Below are 20,903 nucleotides of genomic sequence, written 5' to 3'. Positions count from 1 at the left end.
AGGCAAAGAAGAAGCCTCCTCAGTTAACCAACATCCTAGAGATGATTTACAGTGAAATCTTCCAGGACATTCAATTGTACCTTGCTTCTCTTTAGAAATGAACGAGGAAAGTAGGTTCAAATTTACAAGTTGAGCAAAGATACAGCAGACAAATGGAATAAAAAATAAAATAGAAATGGCAATTTTAAACATCAGACTAATTAGAGTGAAAGGCATAGAGAACAAGGAGGGTAATTTTAATTATTTCAGATCCCTAATGATAATAGTAGTCATGAAATTGCTCCATGACAAGAGCCATTTGGAGCAGTTTGATAGGCAAATAAACTGAAAAACCTGAAAAATCTCACAACCTAAAAATGTCTAAAAATACTACAAAAATATAATAAAGACTCTCAGTGAGTTCTTAAGGAAGTATGAGAAATCCCCCTTGGCTAATAATCAGAGAAATCTGTCCACAAACTTATACAAAATAGGATAAGAACAAAATACTGAGAAATCAAAGCAGAGAGAGTTTACCATTAGGTTGAGCCACAGATATAAACTGCTGCAAATCTGCAATATCCCATGGTTCAATTTATAATAAGAGACTCTCACCAATGAACTAGCAAGTGTAGTTTAGGGGAAAAAAAATTGAGTCCAGAATGAAGTGTGAGATGTAAGAAGGAATAAACTAAGAAATTGGTATAAACAGGAAGTAAACCTGACTGAGCATCGACTAAACAACAGTATATAATAATGGTGATTAACTTCAGATGCATATAAAAATAAGGTGGAATTAATATTGGCAACTTGATGGGGTAATGACATTTCTCCCATTATTCCCAAGAATGTAAGGAATTCCTAAGTCAAGGTATAAATTCAAAGCTAACCACTAAAGAACGGATATAGAATGTGTAATTTACAAACCAAATACAGGAGGAAAGGCAGAAGATTAAAAAAAAAAAACTTTGTCATCATTTTATCATCATACAGGGACATTCTCTGACCACAATGCAATTTAATAGGAAATGAATAACAAAAAGTTAACCAAAAGCAAATTAATATGAATATTTGGAAAGTTAAAAAAAGGAGAAACTTCTAAATGGAATATGGGTCAAAAAGGAAAATATATTGAAAATTAGAACTTATTTTGAACTGAATAATAAATAAGATATCACTTATGAACATTTATGGAATACAGATAAAAATATTACCTAAGAGGTAAATTTGTACCTTAACTGTTTATATTAGGAAAGCAAGTTAAGCAATAATCGAGTTAAGCATTCAGCTCAAAAGAAATTAGAAAAAGTATAAGGGGGGACAAATGTCAAAGATAACAGCAAAGATTAATGAAGTTGGCAATAAGGAAATGAAAGACCATTTACAAAAGGACCAATCAAACAGAAACCTCTGCAAAGTTGATTAAAGAAGATAGAGAAAAGACATAATAAACAATATTGGGTGGGAAAAAGTGGACATAATTCTAGATGAGTAGACATTAGACAGTAATGACTATGTGAAAGTCACCACAGGATTCAATCCAGATACTTAAGTCTATAGGTGCTCTGTGCTCAGCAGGGTGCCAAGTGCTAGGCAAACATGAACACATTTAATCCTCATCACAATGCCATGAGGTGGACAGGTTACACATAAGGAAATTAAGGCACAGAAAGATTAGGTCAAAAAGCAAATAGTTGGAACAATCAAATCAACCCTGAGAAAAATCCACTAATACTCACTGTTGAAATCCAAGGTCAAGGCAGGCCACATTGGCTTCTGTTATGCCCCAGCTGCTTTTACATAGGAACATTTTCTTATCTTGGTCTACAAGCTTTACTTCAACAATTCCCTCTGAATTTGAATTTCCATAATTTAAGGAAACATTAAATTTTCCTACAGTAAATAAACAAAAAAGATGAGCGATATTTAGGCATCTACTTTTTTCCCTTTCAATGAAAATGCCTTTACAATATTAAAATACCTAATTTCAAGATAACTTTAGACACCATGAAGATTTTAATAAATAATAAGCAATGATTTTATGAGTGCTTATTATGTGTCAGTATTTGTACTACCCAGTTACATAGAAGTTCATTAAATCATCGCCCTATAAAGATGAAGCCTAGCCAGGCTAGCCCAGCTAGCCTGCTACTCTGGAGACTGCGGTGGGAGGATTATAAGTTTGAAGCCAGGTTGGACAGCTTAGCAAGACCCTGTGACAAAATAAAAAAGGGCTGTGAATGTAGCTTAGTGGTAAGTGACTCTGGGTTCAATCCCTAGTATCCTAGTATCTACACACACACACACACACACACACACAGTTAAGCCCATATTTATCCCCCATTTTCTATGTGAGAAACCTAAATCTAAGTGTAATTAAGCTACTGACTGATCCACAGAAATTGCTCTATTCTTCTTACTCCAAAATCCACACTCTTAGAAGTTAAGACAAATTAATGAAAATAAAGAAAAGGTTTATGTATTCTCAAATATTTAAAGCATTTAATGCCTCAAGAGAAGAAAATCTGACACTGACAAAATATGGTCAACTATCGCCATTTTCCTCTCTGATGGGTAATAGAAATGGGCTCAAGCAGGGAGCATTTTAGTACCTCACTATCTTAACTCAGCACCACAAAATTATATAGGCCACTGTAAGCTGCTGTATGTCTTAGGACCTTTGAAAAGAATGTTTTGCCCAGAGCAGTGGCATGTACCTGTCATCACCTACTTGGGAACTGAGGCTGGAGGATTGCTTGAGCCCCAGAGTTCCCGTGCAATATAGTGGAAAAAAAAAAAAAACAAAAACAAAAAACGGTTTAAAAAAGAAAACCCTGTCTCTTAAAAAAAAAAAAAAAAAGAACATTTTAAACATTCCTTTGTAAGTTCAGAAGTATCTGCGATAACTTGATATCAGAAGGGAATGAGCCTGAGTTTCGTTGTCATAGCTAAAATTTGATGAGCACTTTCTGTACCAAGCACTGTGTGAAGAGCTTTTTACATGCATCATTTTATTTAATTTCCACAAGTCTTGTGACTTAGGAAGTTTCATTATTCAATTATAGACAAGGGAACTGGTGTACAAAGAGATTATACAGTTTGTCAATAACTAAAGTGGGGTTTAGAGGAATTCAAAAGTCAGTTTGATTGACAGGGAGATCCCTAATCCTTTTTCTTTTTTAAAACTTTTTTTTTTTCTTCTAGTACTGGGGATTTAACCCAGGGATGTTCTACTACTAAGCTGCATCCTCAGCCCTTTTCATTTTTATTTTGAAACAGGGTCTTGTTAAGTTGCTGAGGCTGGTCTCAAATTTAACGATCCTCTTGCCTCAGACTCCCGTAACTGGGACACAGCATGAACTGCTAGCACCTGCTTTGAGATCCCTAATCTTAAACACTCTTCCAGGTGTATTGGGGTGGGGAGGGTCCAGGCTCCTCATTACACTAGGCCTCTGATGGAGTGTAGATAAGCTCCTTGGTCTGACCTGTCAAGTTTGCTAAGTTGGAGTATGTCCCTAGGTCAGTCATGTTTCAAGCTTCCCTTGGAAAATCAGGGCCAATTGGATTCTGGATGGGGTCGGGGGGTGGGGTAGATACTAGAAGGCTGCCCCACCCGCCTTGAGACTGAAGGTCCAAAGGAGGAGATGAGGACTGACGAGCCTACATGTCAGTTTTACACTGGGTTCTGAACCAACTGGGTGGCCCTGGGAGTAATCCCTTTAACCAAGCAGAAGCGAGAACGGGGATGTCTCAAAGGGCTGCACAGTTCAGCTACTATTGAATTAATTACTGTGGAATGTCTAGAGAATTTTGAGTTGTCATCATACTATTTCATAGGAAAGTGTTTTCTAATAAAAAGGAGGGTATACAATTGCCTTCATAACACAGAATGGCTTGACAAGTAGGTTTTTCCAACCTTCAGCTCTGCATGTTTCCTTATTTGAAAACTTTGCCTTTGGATGAAGACATTCAAAACTCTTTTGATGACAATAAGTCGGGTAGCTTTTCCCATTAGTCGAACACACTGAGGTGCCATTCTTGGGGCATTGATAAGGGAGTTTGCAAACACAGGTCCCATCAATGCACTTCTGCCATGGTTGGCAGAAAACTTTATTGCAGGAGCGATAGGTGTACTTTTTCAGTAAGCACTTTTCCTCCACCAGATCCTCTTGAGATGCATCTGAGGTTGCAGTGAGCTATAAAACACAGAATAAACATTAACTAAGCAACTGACTAAAGGCTTCTGTTTGAAGATGAAGAAGTGAAGAAAAAACAAAACAGATCACCTCACTGTACAGATGAGGATGGAACCAACCTAATTTCTAGCCCCAGTTTAGAGTGCTTACAATTATGTAGCTACGGGCAAGTTACCCTTGTAAACATGAATTTCCTCCTTTGTAAAATAAGGGTAATATTTCCAATTTTGCAAGGTTATTGTAAGAATTAGAAATAACATGTGTACCGTAGTCCAGAAAATTCATTGAGCAATAGGATTCTACAATCTGCTCCATGTAGGGGTTGTAGGTAGGGCCTGGGTTGTGATGCTGACTGAATACATGAGGCTAGGTCAGCTTTGCCCTCCAATCAGCAGTATTAAAAAGACTATGAGAAATCTAGATTTACAACTGATATCCTTAATGATGAGTATCTTCCCATAAATCTGCATGATGTTCTTTGTGGTGGTATTGTTTCCATGCCATTAAAATCAAATGGAAAATTTCAAAAATAATAAAGTGTGATGAAAAATATTATCCCATGAAAGATGAAGAGTCAAATTATTAAAATATTAATGTGTTTAAAATTTTGTTCTTTCAGGCATATTTATTTGTACAACAGTGCATTTATTATTTAGAAATAAATATATTCACATATTTTGGGCGTACATGATCAAAAATTTCTAGCAATTAGTATTATAGCCTAGTCATCTGGTTCCATCTCCTTTAGCTGCTGTTGCTTTACATATGTGGGCTTTTTTTTTTTAAATCCTTTTTTTGGTATTTGCAATGAAGTAGCTTTTTCTGGGTGTGAACTTTTTTTTTCTCTCGAGGCAGAAGTACAATGAAATCATTTCACATAGTCATTAGAAAACAAACAAGAAACAAAACAATCTCCTGTTCCAGATCTTATCAACTCCAGTGTGCAGCTATTTAGCTTTACCTCCGTTTCCTTCCTCACCTTTTTTTTTCTTTGTTCACCTTTAACCTACAAACAAAGGAAAAAAGATGATCAACTATGATGACCAAAGTGAGAAAAAGTCCTGATGGACTTTTTCCCTTTTGGGAGGACATTATTAAAAATACTGCTAGCTGGCTGTGATTTTGGATAATTGACTTTTCCTTTCTGAGCCTCTTACTTTCTTTTTTTCGGTATCAGAGATTGAAACAGAACATCCAAGGCAGTGCTCTACCCCTGAGCTACAACTCCACATCCCCAGCCCTTTTAATTTTATTTTGAAACAGGGTCTTGCTAAGTTGCCCAAGCTGGTCTCAAATTTGTAATCCTCCAGGCTCAGCCTCTCTGGGTGGGCCCATTGATGGGATTCCTGTTTTCTCTCTTACAAAACATGGAAAATACAGATAATGTTCTCAGAGAATTACTGTGAGGATCAAATGTCAAAATAAATGAGAAAGCAGACATTTAAGATTCTATTTAAATTCTATATGATGGTGATTGTGGTAGATTGCATGTAGCCCCAACATTTCTCTATCCTCCTTTTTTTTTTTTTTTTTTTTTTTGTAGCAGTGATTGAACCCAGAGGTACTCAGTCACTGAAACGTATCCTTAGCTCTTTTTATTTTTATTTTTTATTTTGAGACAGGGTCTTGCTAAATTGCTGAGCCTGGCTTTGGACTTGTAATCCTCCTGCCTTGGCCTTCCGATCTGCTGGGATTACAGGTGTGGCAGTCCTGCTTCTGATATAAAGCCATGCCCCGACACTCCCAGAACTTCTTTTTTTAAAATATTTTTTTAGTTGTCAATGAACCTTTATTTTCTATTTATGTATTCATATGTGGTGCTGAAGATCTAACCCAGGGTCTCACACATACCAGGCAAGCAATCTACCACTGAGCCACAATCCCAGCCCTGCCACAACTTCTTAACCATTCAAATGGAAAATTTGACAATGCTTCTCTTTCAATCCTAATAATACATTATTCCAATTCACATAAGAAATTTGAAAAGTTTTTAAATTATTTTTATTGTTCTTTTTCATATACAATAACCACATTTAAAGGACAAGATCTAGTGAATTTTGACAGTTGCAGTCACCTATGACCAAATCTCCACAGATAAACAATACATCTGCCACCCACCAAATTCCAGAGGTCCCTTTCAGTCACTTCTTCCTTCAGTCCTTACCCCAGACAGTGACCACAGGTAATTTTGCAATGCATCTAAATAGGATGCAGTTTGTAATCTTTTGTCCTTTGCTTCTTACACCTTGATGATTTTGAAATTCATCCAAGTTGTTGTATTTATAGCAATTTTTTACTTTTATTCCTGAGTAGTATTCCATTATTCAAATGTACCACCTTTATTTTATCAATTTTACTATTGATGGACACTTAAGCTCTTTCTAGTTTCTGGATATTGTCAGTTAAGTCATGAATATTCATGTATAAATTTGTGTATGGACAGGTACATCCATTTCTCTTGCCTAGGTATATGCTTGCACTCCTAAGAACCCATCGGTTTTTTTCAAAGTGTGCATATCATTTTATATACAATGTATATACCCTTGTCAACAAGTTATCAATATTTTATTTTATACCTGCTAAGTAGTGTGTAACTGTTACTCAAAGTTTTCAACTAATTATCCTCTTTTAGTCTACCTTGCTTTTACTTCCAACAGAAGACTGGCACTACAAATTTTTAATTTTTAAGGGATATTCTTCAGTATTAATTAGATTGTTTCTTGGCCTTTCTGTCACAGATTAGGGATTCAATTTTCCAGATTGTTAAATAAGATTCTATCTATCTGTATGTTTTCCATCCTCTAAAATATACTTGTGGTTGTCTCTATGCTCCATTATATTTGTTGGTATATGTTTCCACATTAAAAAAAATCCTTTTATTTTTATCTCAGTGAGTTTTTTTAGGGAATAAAAAATACATTATATTTAATCCACCAACATTATTTCTCAGCTATGCATTTAATATATGTTCTTAACATACAGCCAATGACTGAACACAGATGAGACACAAGGTAAAACAATGAGTGGTAAGATAAACACTATGGAAATTATAAGAGAAATGATAGTGCAAAATATAGAAATGTAGATTCAGAAAGGCACACATGTGAAAAGGAGAGTCCCTTTTGAAAACTATTAAGTTAGAATGATGAAATAAATATCCCTCTTTTCCCAGGAACCAAATGGTGTTGGAAATTGTGGGAGAACAGACACACATGCTGGCAGGTAGGATGGGCTTTTGCACACTGATCTCTAGTCTCTGTAAAAATTGGAAATATTGTTTTGGGAAATCATTGACCTAGTTCTTGGCCTTTTTTTTCATAATAACTATGAGATGTCTGAAATTTTATTTATTTGTAGTAATATTTAATTGATTTTTAAAAATAATAAATGTAGAGAATGTTCTGACAGGTTTAAAAAGTTTCCTGGAAAAGTTGTATTTTCTTTCTTCCCTTATCCTCTGATCCATCAGGTCCCACCAGAGGCAACCACTTACCAGTTCCTCATGTCTGTCCAGAAATCATCAATGTATAGGTGAGTTCTTATTTTACTCTCCAATCCCATCCACTAATACCGATGCAATGTGCAACCAGCCTACTAAAGGGCATTTAGATTGTCTTCAATGTTTTGCAATTATAAATGATGCTGTAATGAATTTCCTTATAGAAACATATCATTTCCCACATATGTTAAGTATATCTGTCAGATACTCAACTGGGAGTAAAATTACTGAAGCAAAGGAATGAACAATTTTAATACTGAAAGGTATTCCCTAATTTCTCTCTACAGAGGTGTTTTATGTTTGTTTTTGTGGTATTGGAGATTAAACCCAAGGCCTTGCATACGCTAGGAAGTACTGTACTGAGCTACATCCACAGTCCTTTTAAAACATTTTATTTTAAGACAAAGTCTTGCTAAGTTGCCCAGGCTGGTCTGGAACTTGTAATCCTCCTGCCTCAGGATCCTCTTGCCTCAGCCTCCCAAGCAGCTGGGATTACAGGCATGTAATCTCTGGCTACAGAGATTGTTTTAATCTACATTCCCAGCATCAATATATATAAGAGAGCTTACTCCCCATGCTATTAACTACAGAGAGTATACCTTATTATACTTTTTTATCTTTGCCAATTTGATATGTAAAAATATAATTAGAGTATACTTCTATTTACATTTTTCCCTATGAAAATGCTCAAAAAGAGATTTTTATTTATTTCTCCACATATTAGTTATATGTGTTGATATAAATTGGATTTCTGGGGGGGGTTGGTAGAACCTCTTTATATATTAAGGAAACCATCACTTTGTCTGGAATGTGAGTTGTTCAAATTGTCTATTGACAAACAGTAAGCCTAGTATATTTGTCACATACAACGGATGCTTTCTGTTTGTATGTACTGTGAACCCAGGGGTACTCTACTACTGAGCTACATTCCCAGACTTTTATATTTTTTGAAACAGGGTCTCACTAAGTTGTTGAGGCTGACCTTGAATTTGGGATCTTCCTGCCTCAGTCTCCCAAGTTGCTGGGATTACAGGCATGTGCTCCAACACCCAGTTCAGAGCAGTTACTTTTTAAATACTTCTTCATACAGCAAAATTCTTTTTAGTAAAAATAAAATGAAAGAATTAATGAGCTATGCAGAAAAGGCAAATAGTACACCTTTTTCTTTTATTGACATTCACATATATATAATCATGCTATAAACATTTTAAATGTAAAATACATATTACAAGAAAAAAGATTAATAGTTAAAATTATATTAATATATTTAATGAAAAATGGAAAAATTATACCTATATATAGGTTTGTTGCAGCTAAGAATAACGTTTTTGCAGTTTAACAACAATTAAAGCATCAATAAAAATAATTAAAAAGAAGAAAATTTAGTTTGAAGATCTTATAAGAATTTGGAAAAATATTTTCTGTGTGAACAAGTTTGCACTCAGTAAACCAAAGTATTGCACATCTCACTCTGTACTGTTTTAGTATTTTATGTTTTAAAAAGCAAACTCCAGATGGTCATTGGAATGACAAAATTGAGTAACTCAACTTTTGTTTCTTCATCTTTATAATCATTGTAACATTTAAAATTTTGAATCTGTACTTAAACTGAGAAAAATGTAATAACATGAATTCAAAGACAGGAACTGTACCTAAAGCAAGCTTGAACAATTCCAATACAAAATGTATGAATACACTTAAGTCAAGTTGAACTGATAGTTAACTGAATTAACTTCCATTTATAATACAGTGTTTATGAAAGGATAAGTAAATTTTTAAAAGTGCTCATTTGAAGATTACATTTGTATATTCAAAACTCAGCACTAACCCCAGCAACTGTTAACTGCCCTATGCAATATATAATAGTTATTAACAAAATGTGGGAAGTTAAATTCAAATTAATTAAAAGTAAATTAAATAGGAATTCTGTTTCCAGTCAAAACAGAGTAATAGAGACCACAATCACCTTCAGCCTAAAACAAACAAAAAATTAACAAAATAAAGAAAAATTGATTTAAATGGTACAGGATATCAGCAATGAATCCCTGACACTGAGAAACTAAAGAGGCAAGTCTGGCAATTGTTTCATTTTATTACCTTGAGAGTTTAAGCTGAGGTGCAGGGGGTAGTGTAGGCTGAGCCCAAGGGACTCCCTGAGTTGGGGGGACAGAGCTAAGAGCCCAACAAGATTTAAGCAGCTAGAGCTCACAGAATAAAGCCCTGGAAAGAAGCCAGCTGTACAGAAAGGGAACTCTGCCTCTCTATCGAGGGAGCCCCTGAGAGTATTTGGCTGAGTATTCGTCAGCACCTTTATGAAGTTATTACTAGAAGTTGAGGGGAAAAGAATCTGAGGTAACTCTGTTCATGCTCAAACAGGACTGGGAGCTGTTCTTGTTCTCACTATTGAACAGAAAACTTGTGCCTCGTGGACTGGCAGGAGGAGTACACAGAGGGGTCTTATCTTAGGAGTATGAAATAATTAGCTCTAGACTAAGCACCGTTTTGATGCTACCTACAAATGCTGAAAAGCAAGATTGGGAAGGGATCAATCTGTTTCCAAGTAACTAAACTGCATCCCAGAATGAAGCTTAGTGTATTTATAGGAAAAAAACAAATGCAGTACCCAAAAAAGTAAAATTTCTATCTTACATCTAATTAAAAGTACTGAAAATGCAAAGAAACTGTAAAATATGGCCTATGAATGAGAAAAATCAATAAATTAAAATGTACCCAGGATTCTAACACAGATTTTACATTTACCTGGCAATGATATTATTATGACTGTGTTCTATATGTTCAAAAATTTAAATAGAGACATGGGAGATATGAAAGATCCAAATTGAATTTCTAGGGATGAAAACTACAATATCTGAGATTAAAATGATACACAGGAGGGACCTAACAACAGATTCAACATTGCAGAATACAAGATCAGACGATTTAAAGCCATATCAATACAAACTATCCAGAAAAAAATACAGAAATACTGTGGTCTTGGCATCGATTTCTTGAATATGACAACAAAAAGCAAAGTCAATGAAAGACAAAATAGAGAAGTGGGACTGCATAGAACTAAAAATCTACTGCACGGCAAATGATACAATCAACAAAATGAAGACAGCATACAAGATGAGAAGCTGGGTGCAGTGGTCAGGATGTTGAGGCTGGAGGAGTCCAAGTTTGATACCAGCCTCAGCAATTTAGAGAGCCCCTGTCTCAAAATAAAAACTAAAAAGGGCTGGGTGTATGTAGCTCAGTGGTAGGACACCCCTGGGTTCAATCCCCAGTACAGTAAGAACAGATCTAAACAATAGAAACAAAACATAAACAACAACAAAACTACCTCCTTTGAGTGAGAGAAAATATTTGTAAACCATACATCTGATAAGGGATTAATACCCAAAATATATAGGAAATTTATATAGCTCAATAGAAAAAAAAGCAAATAACTAATTTTAAAAATAGATAATGAGCTAAACAGACATTTCTCCAAAATAGACAAAAAAGATGTACTCAACAGATATAAGTGCTCTCCAGTCATTATTATCAAGTACATGAAAATCAAAACCGCATACCGGGTAGGATGGCTATTATCAAAACAATCAAACATCACAAATAGTGATGAAGACATGGAGACTCATAACTCTTGTACACTTGTAGGAATGTACATTGTACAGCCATTAAAAAAACAGCATGGAAGTTCCTCAAAAAATTAAAAATAGAACTACCATAAGATTTCATGATTCTGCTTCTGGGCATATCCAAAGGAATCGAAAGCAGGTTCTTAAAAATGCACAGCCATGTCTACTGTGGCTTTATTCCTGATAGCCAAGACATGGAAGCATCCTCAATGTCCATCATTAAAGGAATCAAGAAAATATGATACATACAATGGGAAATTAGTTGACCTTGAAAAAGAAGGAAATCTTGCCATTTGCGACAACATAGATGAATCTGGAGGAATTTATAAGCCAGCCAAAGAAGGTCTGATACCACTTACATTAGGAATCTAAAATAGTCAAACACATGGAAGCAGAGCATTGTGGTTTCCAAAGGTTGGGAGAGGAAACAGGTAGTACTAGTCAAAGAGTAGATAGTTTTAGTTATGCATGATGAATAATTCTTAGACATCGGTTGTACAGCATGGTACCTTAATAATACTGTATTGTTCACTTGAAAACTTGCTACGAGGGAGATCTTTTGTCAAGAGTTTCTCTGCCTCTGCCTCTCTCCACCCTCTCTCTCACCCGCACACACACACACACACACACACTAATAAATAGAAAGAGTGAGAGAAAATTTTGGAGATGATGGCTATGCTTATGGTGTATATTGTTCTAGTGTTATCGTGATATATACTTAATTTTCAAACTCATCAAATTTATGTGTATTAAACATGTACAAGTTACCACTTATGTAAGGACAAAAAAGTACCAAATATGTGTTTTCAGTGGCCAATACCCTCAAAGCCATTTTTTTTGTTATTGTTGCTGGTGATGTGGTTCTGGGGATTGAACCCAGGACTACCAGAATGCTAAGCACATGCTCCACCTTTCAACTACACCCTCAGCTCCACAGAGCCTTTGGAAAGTCAGAGAACTGCTAACCACAGGAGAAAAGAAAGTGAACATGCGAAAAAAGACTGATTTATTTGGAAACTATGCTGAAGTGAAAAGAATTATCTTATCCTTTGTCCATGACATTAGAAACCAGACTAGCAATTCAAGTAAATAATTGTGCAAATTGGGCTATGGAGCTAGTGGCCAGGCCTGGGTTCTGAATAATGTCCCTGATTGTTGGTGTGGATTTGACCAAATATCATCTGCAGTATTTCCCTAAGGATTTATAAAGAAACAATGGCTGGGGATTTGATTGGGAGTCAAACTGCACAATGGGCAAAATGGATCTGGTGAGCTAACATTCTTACTTCAATATTGAAAGCAATTTAATTCTATCTCACTGCCAGTTCACCCCACTCATTGATGTAATCCATCTCTAACAGGGTGTTTTGATTTTTAAAAAGGGGAGGGGTGTGTTTTTAATCCTCAAGTAAGAAACTTGCCTTTAACTCTTAGAATAATAAAAATTTCTCCCCAATGTATATATTTTATTTCATTTTGAAAACATAGGTATATCTTTAAACTATTTGAACACATTTAGGTTGTCTCTAAACAAACTCCTTTTAAAAATGTTTACTTACCAGAGGTGGCTAAAAAATTTTACTTCCTTTCATAAATTAATATTTTAAGAACTTCTGAAAATTTCACAAATTTTATATTAATCTTTCTTGAACTGTTACTTCTTAAAGGATTCATTTTTGGAAGACTTTTTCTTTAAGTGGAATATCATTACATTTATTTTTTATTTTTTAACTTGTTTTTGTTCCAGGAATCAAAAAGGAACCTGAAATAGTTCTTATTTTCAAAAATAAATTTTCTAATTATAAATACATTTATTTTAAAAAGATGAATAAAAATTTCTGAATTCTGAAATTTAGAAATATAAAGAATAGAAGATAAAATCACCAACAGTTCTGTTACCAGAGATACAGTTAACTATTTTATAATACATCACAATAACTTTTTAATTGTCATATATATAAGCAGTTATAAGTATGTGCTCATGCATGTATTTCTACATATCTATGCATATGTATGTATATGCATTTTTCTTTAATAAGAAAGACTGTAGTGGGGTTTTTTATTTTAATAAATATGTAACTGTATCATTTCAATGGCCACATAATAATTCATTCATGGATGTACAATTATTTAATCAATTTCTATCAAAAAGTATTTCTCTTCATTCTGTGAAACACTGTAATGATAATAACACATTTTGGAAGTTACAACAAATGTGAAGTATATAATTCTGATTTCTTAACTAGTTTTCTTTAAATAGTTGCTTCTACATGCTGGTATTAAGAAAAAATATTTTTGGAATATTATCTCAAAGTGCCTTGATCACAAAAGTTGGCAATCACCAATTGATATTTAAAATATTGTCAACATTTTTAACCTTAACAGACAACTCTCCAACCTTGACACAATGCGCAGACCACAAAGCCTTCCCTCTGATCAGATGGGTACTTTGTTACTTTCCTACAGTTGTATCTGCTGCTTTTTCCTGTTGTAAGGGCTGGAAAGCATTACTTTTTCTCATCAAAAATCAAATCTAATCTAGAATTATAGGTTCAACTCAAATCCCACTTGATCCATAATCTCTTCCTCACCTTTAGCATTTGTGATTTGTCTTCTCATTAAAGTCCTTTGTCATGTGAGATTTATGTCATTTTTGGCAATAAAACATATACAAATGGTTCAATTTATGAATTTTTGGCTTTATGATGGTGTAAAAGTCATATACATTCAGGAGAAATCAGTCCTTTTCCTTGGATAAGTTCTGGGATAAGTTCTGGATAAGTGCAGTTCTGGGTATGGACAGTGAGCTGCAGCTCCCAACCAGCCATGCAACCACAAGGCACACAATGCTCTATAGTGTACTGTATTGCCAGTGTTTTTTGGGTATTGTGCTTTGGCTTCTCATCATGTCTACAAAATGTCCATCATTTCAGCACAGTACTCAGTAAATTACATGAAATATTCAATGCTTTACTATAAAATTGGCTTTTTATTAGATGGTTTTGCCCAACTACAAGCTAAAGTGTTTCCAGCACATATAAGGTATGTTGGGTTACACTATAGTGTTCAGTTGTATTAAATGCATTTTTTACTTATATTTTCAATTTATGATGGGTTTATCAGGATTTAACTTCATTATAAGTAAAGAGTATTTTATTTAGGATATTCCATCTTGTGATATTTCCTTCTTTTGAATTTTCAAATATAATTTAATGTTGCTTATTATTCTCATGTTGACATATTTACATCTTTCTATAACTTCGCTAAAAGGCTATTGAAGAGAGATTAGTCTTACTATTTTTTTAGCACTATGCCTTATATATAGGAGTGTGATATATATTTATTGATTTAATATAATTACAGTAAACTATAGCCTTGCATTAGTAAAATTGAGCCAGTGCTCAATTCACTGGCTCTGTGCTTATACAAGCATATAAAAGGATTATTTTCTTAAAACTTTTATCAAGTATTAGCATAAAATACTTGTTACTTACTATATACTAGCATTCTTAGTAACCAAACTACGTAATAGTTAAGTCCATATCAGATATTTTAAGATTTTCCCTATGTCTTTATAATCTTTAAAATAGTTTGTTAAATATCAAATTACTTACCTTGAAAAAACTTAAGTGGAAGCACAAAAGTAATAAGACAACATGAATAAACTTCATGTTGGAGATGTCCAGGGTCTGTGTCTCTGCTGAAGACTCTTGTCCATCCCAGAAAGTCTTTTGAAATTTAATTTTTAACCCCTGAAAAAATATTTAAAAAGAGCAATCCTCCTAAAGAGATTTGTACTTTTGAACTCTTAAAGAATTTGGCTAAAATCCAAAGAGTTTTACCGTAACTGATACCAAAAATGGCCTTCCTGGTAAATAGTTGAGGGAGGTGACCAATAGAAACTTCCTCCTCCAGAAGGGATTGATTGTCCCACCTTGGTAAAGAACAATGCCTTAATTCTGTTTTCTGGGGAGGCAGAGATTACACTGGAAGAAAATTTCTTGGTTTTTGGTAAAATAAAGTTGTAATTCCTTTTCCTTAAGGTTGAGGACAGATATGGTAAGAATAAAAGTATATCACATTGAAAATTAAGCAACATATAAGCAAAATTCTCAAAAACACAGCTCCTTTATTATGTGTTCATTGTGGTGTGACCAAATTATATTCTCTGAGCACACAAAACCTTTTAAGACAGAGCTTGGGGTACAAGAATATTATTAGGGATCAACATCTGTGGAAGGAATGGTGGGGTAGGAAGCAAGAGAGAGCAGAGGAAGAATGTGTGTGCAGGTTCAGAAGAGCTTTGGCCTGCGGGTAGAGCAAATTTCTTGTAGAATTGTACCTTGATTTGCTTGGAGTATAATGGTAACCTGATATGGGAACAAGAAGGGCCTACTCTGAGATGAGGCAGTTCTCTGTAGCTGAGGCAGACCCTGAGAGATGTGATCATTGTTTACTGTCAGGATTGAAATTAGGGCCTTCAGCTTGCCAAGTAGGTGCTTGACCACTAAGTCATACCCCCATCCGTAGGAGGAGGTGTATTCCCACCACACTCTTCACAGCTAGGTAGCAAGATTTTCCTTGAAGAGAGATCTGGAAACTCATTCCTGTGTCTTTGAGAATCTTGTACTTTTTTTTTTTTTTTTTTTTTTTTTTTGGTGCTGGGGATCGAACCCAGGGCATTGTGCTTGCAAGGCAAGCACTCTACCAACTGAGCTATCTCCCCAGCCTTCTTGTACCTTTTCAATCTACTTTTCATATATATTCCAAGATAGGCTCTTTCAAAATTCCTGTGGCCCTCTCTTCCTGAAAGGAACTGCCCTTGCAGTTGATCTTGGGGTTACAGATGATACTCATCCTCTGTCTCCTCCCTATCCATTCCAGAGTCCCTTCACCCTGAGTTTCCACTTTTGCTGGTCTCAGTGGCTTACCTGATGGCATAATCCACAACCTCTTCTAGGATTCATCTGAGGTCCTGGTTAGCATTCTTTTCTCAGGCCGAAGTTGCTGTTTCTATTCCTTTACTGTGACAAGAGGCAGCCTGGCAGATCAGGTAGATTTCACACATATTCTTCTTTGTCCCAATTGTAATTACAGTAGCCGTGCTTCCTCTGAATGATCAGGGTCAATTACCCCTGTCAATATAGTGACTCCTTTTCTTTCCTGCTAGTCTCTAGACACAAGGACCCCAATGTGCACCAGGCAGCAGCTTTAGGTTGTATTTGTTCAACAGGATTCTTACTGTGGTCCTGGTGAAAGTAGGGGTCTTTGGGGATAAAGACTTCTAACCCTGCAGCATCTACAGTGTTGAGGACAGGAAGCACAAAGCCCCCAGTTGGTCTTTGGGCGTGATGGTAAGGATGGTCATTTCCACCTCTATCCCTCAGGTGTTCCTAGACCCACGTATCCTTCCTATTGGGAATACAATGCTATATATAAGTCTGATTAAATATACATAATGCCCCATAGGACAGCACCCTGCTCTTATAGGATACTGTCTTAAAGTAGTACCTCAGCTCTGCATTCTGCAGGCTACTCCAAATTCTATCCCAACTTAGGGTAGTGTGTTATGTGATATGACTAGTGGTTTGGATGGTCACACACCAATTCTTGCATCTCCTTTGCTGTCAAGTGTGCACTCTTGTTATGCAGGGTGTTATCTGGTATCCCCTGTTGGAAGATCAAGCACTCTGTCTTCATGGTACTAACTGAACCCTTGCAGGAAGAACCCTACATTGAGATGCACAGCAACGAGGTAGAAGTTCTTTGGCTGAGACCCATGGACAATGAAGGATAAAGTGACAGAAATGATATTTCTTTAAACAGAGAGGATGTGCAGCTCCCATAAAGGCAGGGTCCCAAAGGGGTGGCCTCTGAGTTGCTGCTGTCTAGGGGTTTATATGGTATTGCTCAAGGGGACGTTTAAAGCTATTGGCTGATGACTTTCAGGGAGTTTCTTCATCCAAGACACTCTGTGACCATGTGCCCCCTGTCCAATCAGGATGTTAATCATGGATCAGGTTGTTCACTAGCTTGTTGGCAGCCTGGCCCATCAGATACTTTGTACACGGAATTGTTGCAATGGAGGTCCTTGCTCTGTCTGCCTCTCATGTTTCTAGCCCCTGCTCTCACTATCTCAAATGTGTCTATTTTTGTGAGAACATACCACTGGCCATTCTAATATTGAAAGGATCAGAGGTAGTCAGTTTGCCACCAAGTGGCTAGTTGGTCTCCTTGATAATATTGTGTGCCATTTTGTCAGCACTGGGTTCTTGCTATTGGGTGGAGCATTTGTTGATGGCAGTTCTAGATAATCCATGGAGGTTCATGTATAGGTTTCATGGGTCACCTCCATCCCTGATTCCATGGTCACTTCATTCTTGTGCCCATCATGCTAGCACTGGGGTGACTGAAGACTGAGACTGGTTAATATCAAACTGGTATCTTAAAAATTATTTACTAATTTTTCTCTGGCAGATGTGTCAGCATGTGATACAAAGATTTTTATACTTCATGCCAATTGCCATGGATACATCCATATTCCAATCCCAGAGCTTTTTGTTCTTGATCTTCAAATATTTTTCATTCTATAAAACAAAGATCATCAGGCAATCACTATACATGCCTAAGTTTCCATACATAGTCTGACCCCAGTTCACTTTTCTTTGCAGGTGGAGTGGATGATCAGGTTTCTCACCACTGTCTTTCAAAAGCACCCATGACTGTATACAGATGCTGCTTATTTTTTACTTGTATCTACATACTGAGCAAACCCACCTGTAAACCAAGTGAAAGTTTTTCCCTCCTCCTTCAGTTGATTATATCACATTCCCCATTAAAGTCATATGTGTGAGCTCTAAGAGAGGGGCATGGGTCCGTCCATTTGGATGACCCCAAATAGGTCTGCGATACCTGCTAATGTACCTTGCTTGTGGCCTCGGTCTTGTGTTTGGTTGTGGATGTAACAATACATTTTTGCAGCTGCATATGTAGCTCACTGATACAGCATGTATCTAGCATGTACCAGGCCCCCAGGTTTCAGCCCCAGCAGGCAAAACATCAAAATAAAAGATACATTGTTGCATCATCTGCTTGACCTTATGCTTTGTAAATCTGTGAGGACCCAAGTATTCAGTGGACAGAAGGCAGTTCTGGCCACATGGTGACATAGTGTCCCATGGTCCCTTTATTCCTCCCTCAGCTGGTTATATTAGATTCTCCCTAAAGCTAAGTTTCTGTGAGCTGAAGGAGGGGCATGGGCATTTATCAGGGACCAGAAGTGCACAAATTGTTTCTCAAATGGAGTATAATTCTCTGCTGCAGATGGTATGGACTTGTTCCAGAATTTCTAATCCTAGGTTTCTGCAAACTTTCTGACCTCATACAGATAATAAACAACCTTAGTAAAACTCTTCTCCTTCTTATTGCAATTCTTACCAAGAACAACAACCAAAGTCCTGAGCTATTCTGGTCAACAAAAGAAGTCTTAATAACTGGTTACCTGTAACTGAAAGTACCCAGAAATCACTCTGGATGGCAGGAACTCATGCAAGAGATTTTATTATGCAGACAGGCAGAGTGTCTGCCTGAAGGGTAAGAGAGAGAGAGAGAGAGAAGATGAGAGGGGGAGTGAGAGAGAAAGCAAGTGAGAGTGAGGAGGAGAGAGAGAGTGAGAGCGAGTGAGAGAACTGTTCTTAAGTAGTGGAATTTCACAGGCTAATAACAGCCGACCAATGACTGATGAGGAGGTTCGCAGGCGAACAATCTGGACCAATGACTTGACTAGGATGTTAGAGGGGGCTAACAATGTAGGTTGTAAAATGGTGTGGGGGAGGGAGAATAATGGCTGCAGCAAAATGGTAGGTCTGATGCCGATAGTAACCTCTTTCTATGTGGGGAAAAAGGCACACTTTCACATTGCTGGTGGAGTTGCAAATTGGTGCAGCCACTCTGGAAAGCAGTGTGGAGAATCCTCAGAAAACTTGGAATGGACTCACCTTTTGACCCAGCTATCCCACTCCTCGGTTTATACCCAAAGGACTTAAAATCATCATACTGCAGTAAGGCAGCCACATCAATGTTTATAGCAGCTCAATTCACAATAGCCAGATTGTGGAACCAACTTAGATGCCCTTCAATAGATGAATGGATAAAGAAACTGTGGTATACATACACGATGGAATATTATTCAACCATAAAGAATAATAATATTATGGCATTTTCAAGTAAACGGATGGAGTTGGAGAATATGCTAAGCGAAATAAGCCAATCCCAAAAAACCAAAGGCCAAATGTTTTCCCTGATAAGTGGATGATGATATATAATGGGGGTTGAGGGGGATGGGGAGTGAGAGATGGAGGAACTTTAGATTCTGTAGAAGAAAATGAGGGGGGGAGGGTATGAAAAATGGTGGAATGAGACAGGCATCATTACCCTATGTGCATGTATGATTACATGAATGGTGTGAATCTACATCGTGTACAACCACAGAAATGAAATGATGTACCCCATTTGTGTACAATGAATCAAAATGCAGTCTAAAAAATAAAAAATAATAATTAAAGAAAAAATTAGTAACCTCCTTCTTTGTACTTAAACCAATATCCCCCACATGACATTATTTGGGAAAATGCTAATTCTATGTGGTTATAATTCATTACTACCAGAGATCATCTTTATATTGTCTTAAATAAACTGTTTTCATGTTCAGTATGCCTTGACTTGCCTTATAGGCTCACAATACTTGATTATCCCCTGTGTTTTACAAACATAACTTATAATCCAATGTGGTTAATTTTGGAGATGAAGCAGGAGAGAATTCTAAGCCTCAGTAATTCTGATAAAGAACAAAGAATTGTAATGAAGAACCCCCAATTTATAAATGCGGCAAAGCTCCAGTGAAACTGAAAGAGCACAAATAATAGTAAAGAAGAGACAAATACTATCCAGCTAATAATCATTCCTGAATTTCTTTCCTTTTTTGCTTAAGGTGTAGCTCAGAGGTAGGGTACATGCTTAGCATACAAGACCCTGAGTTTAGTCCCAAGCACCAGGAAAAAAAAAAAAAAAAAAAAAAAAAAGGCTTTGGAAACCTAGAGGAAAGAAAAAAATTTTAAAAGTCACCTTTGTTAGCACGAAAAGACCAGGCAGGATGCAAATCTCACAGGTCATCTCAGCTCTTTATTCAGGGGGATGAAATGGTGCCTGTGGACCCACTCTCTTGGTAGAAAATGAGCCACTGAACAAAGAAAGGGACTGGGTTTATATAGGTTATTTTTAGGGGTGGTTTAGTGAACATATGTTGGTTTTGCTTAGTCAGGAATGTGAGCCTTTCGGTCAAGGTCTGGGGACAATGCCAGAAAGGATTTTGCTTTGGAGGAGATAACGCCTCCTAGAGACTGTTTTCTTTTGAGGATGATTAAACATCCTCTTTGCCTGCAATCAGCATCTGGAAAACATTCGTTCTGAGAGATGAAATCTGTCAATGCATGGCCTTCAACCTTCAGTATAAAGGCCAGAACACAAGTTATTTAGAAGCAGAATTTTTTTTGACCAGAAAAGGAAAAAGTCCCACAGTTGGTTGAAACC

The 20,903-nt window shown here is 36.4% G+C and overlaps 1 protein-coding gene across 2 annotated transcripts in view; it reads right to left on the bottom strand.

Moving 5' to 3' along the window:
• Nucleotides 1-20,903, bottom strand: part of Cfi (complement factor I) — a 52,357-nt gene that overhangs the window by 27,296 nt on the left and 4,158 nt on the right. Inside the window, exons 2-5 of one of the 2 annotated variants that reach the window (XM_047566429.1) lie at nucleotides 14,930-15,067; nucleotides 5,155-5,181; nucleotides 3,896-4,175; nucleotides 1,719-1,872 (exon numbers count right to left, since the gene is read on the bottom strand). In XM_047566429.1, coding sequence (XP_047422385.1) covers nucleotides 1,719-1,872; nucleotides 3,896-4,175; nucleotides 5,155-5,181; nucleotides 14,930-15,067 — 599 coding nt within the window. The remainder of the gene's footprint in view (nucleotides 1-1,718; nucleotides 1,873-3,895; nucleotides 4,176-5,154; nucleotides 5,182-14,929; nucleotides 15,068-20,903) is intronic. The other variant, XM_047566430.1, reaches the window with a different exon arrangement.

Source organism: Sciurus carolinensis, chromosome 10 (assembly GCF_902686445.1).
Source record: "Sciurus carolinensis chromosome 10, mSciCar1.2, whole genome shotgun sequence".
Lineage (NCBI taxonomy): Eukaryota > Metazoa > Chordata > Mammalia > Rodentia > Sciuridae > Sciurus > Sciurus carolinensis.
The sequence above is the reverse complement of the archived record's forward strand: the minus strand, read 5'-3'. Positions and strand labels throughout refer to the sequence as shown.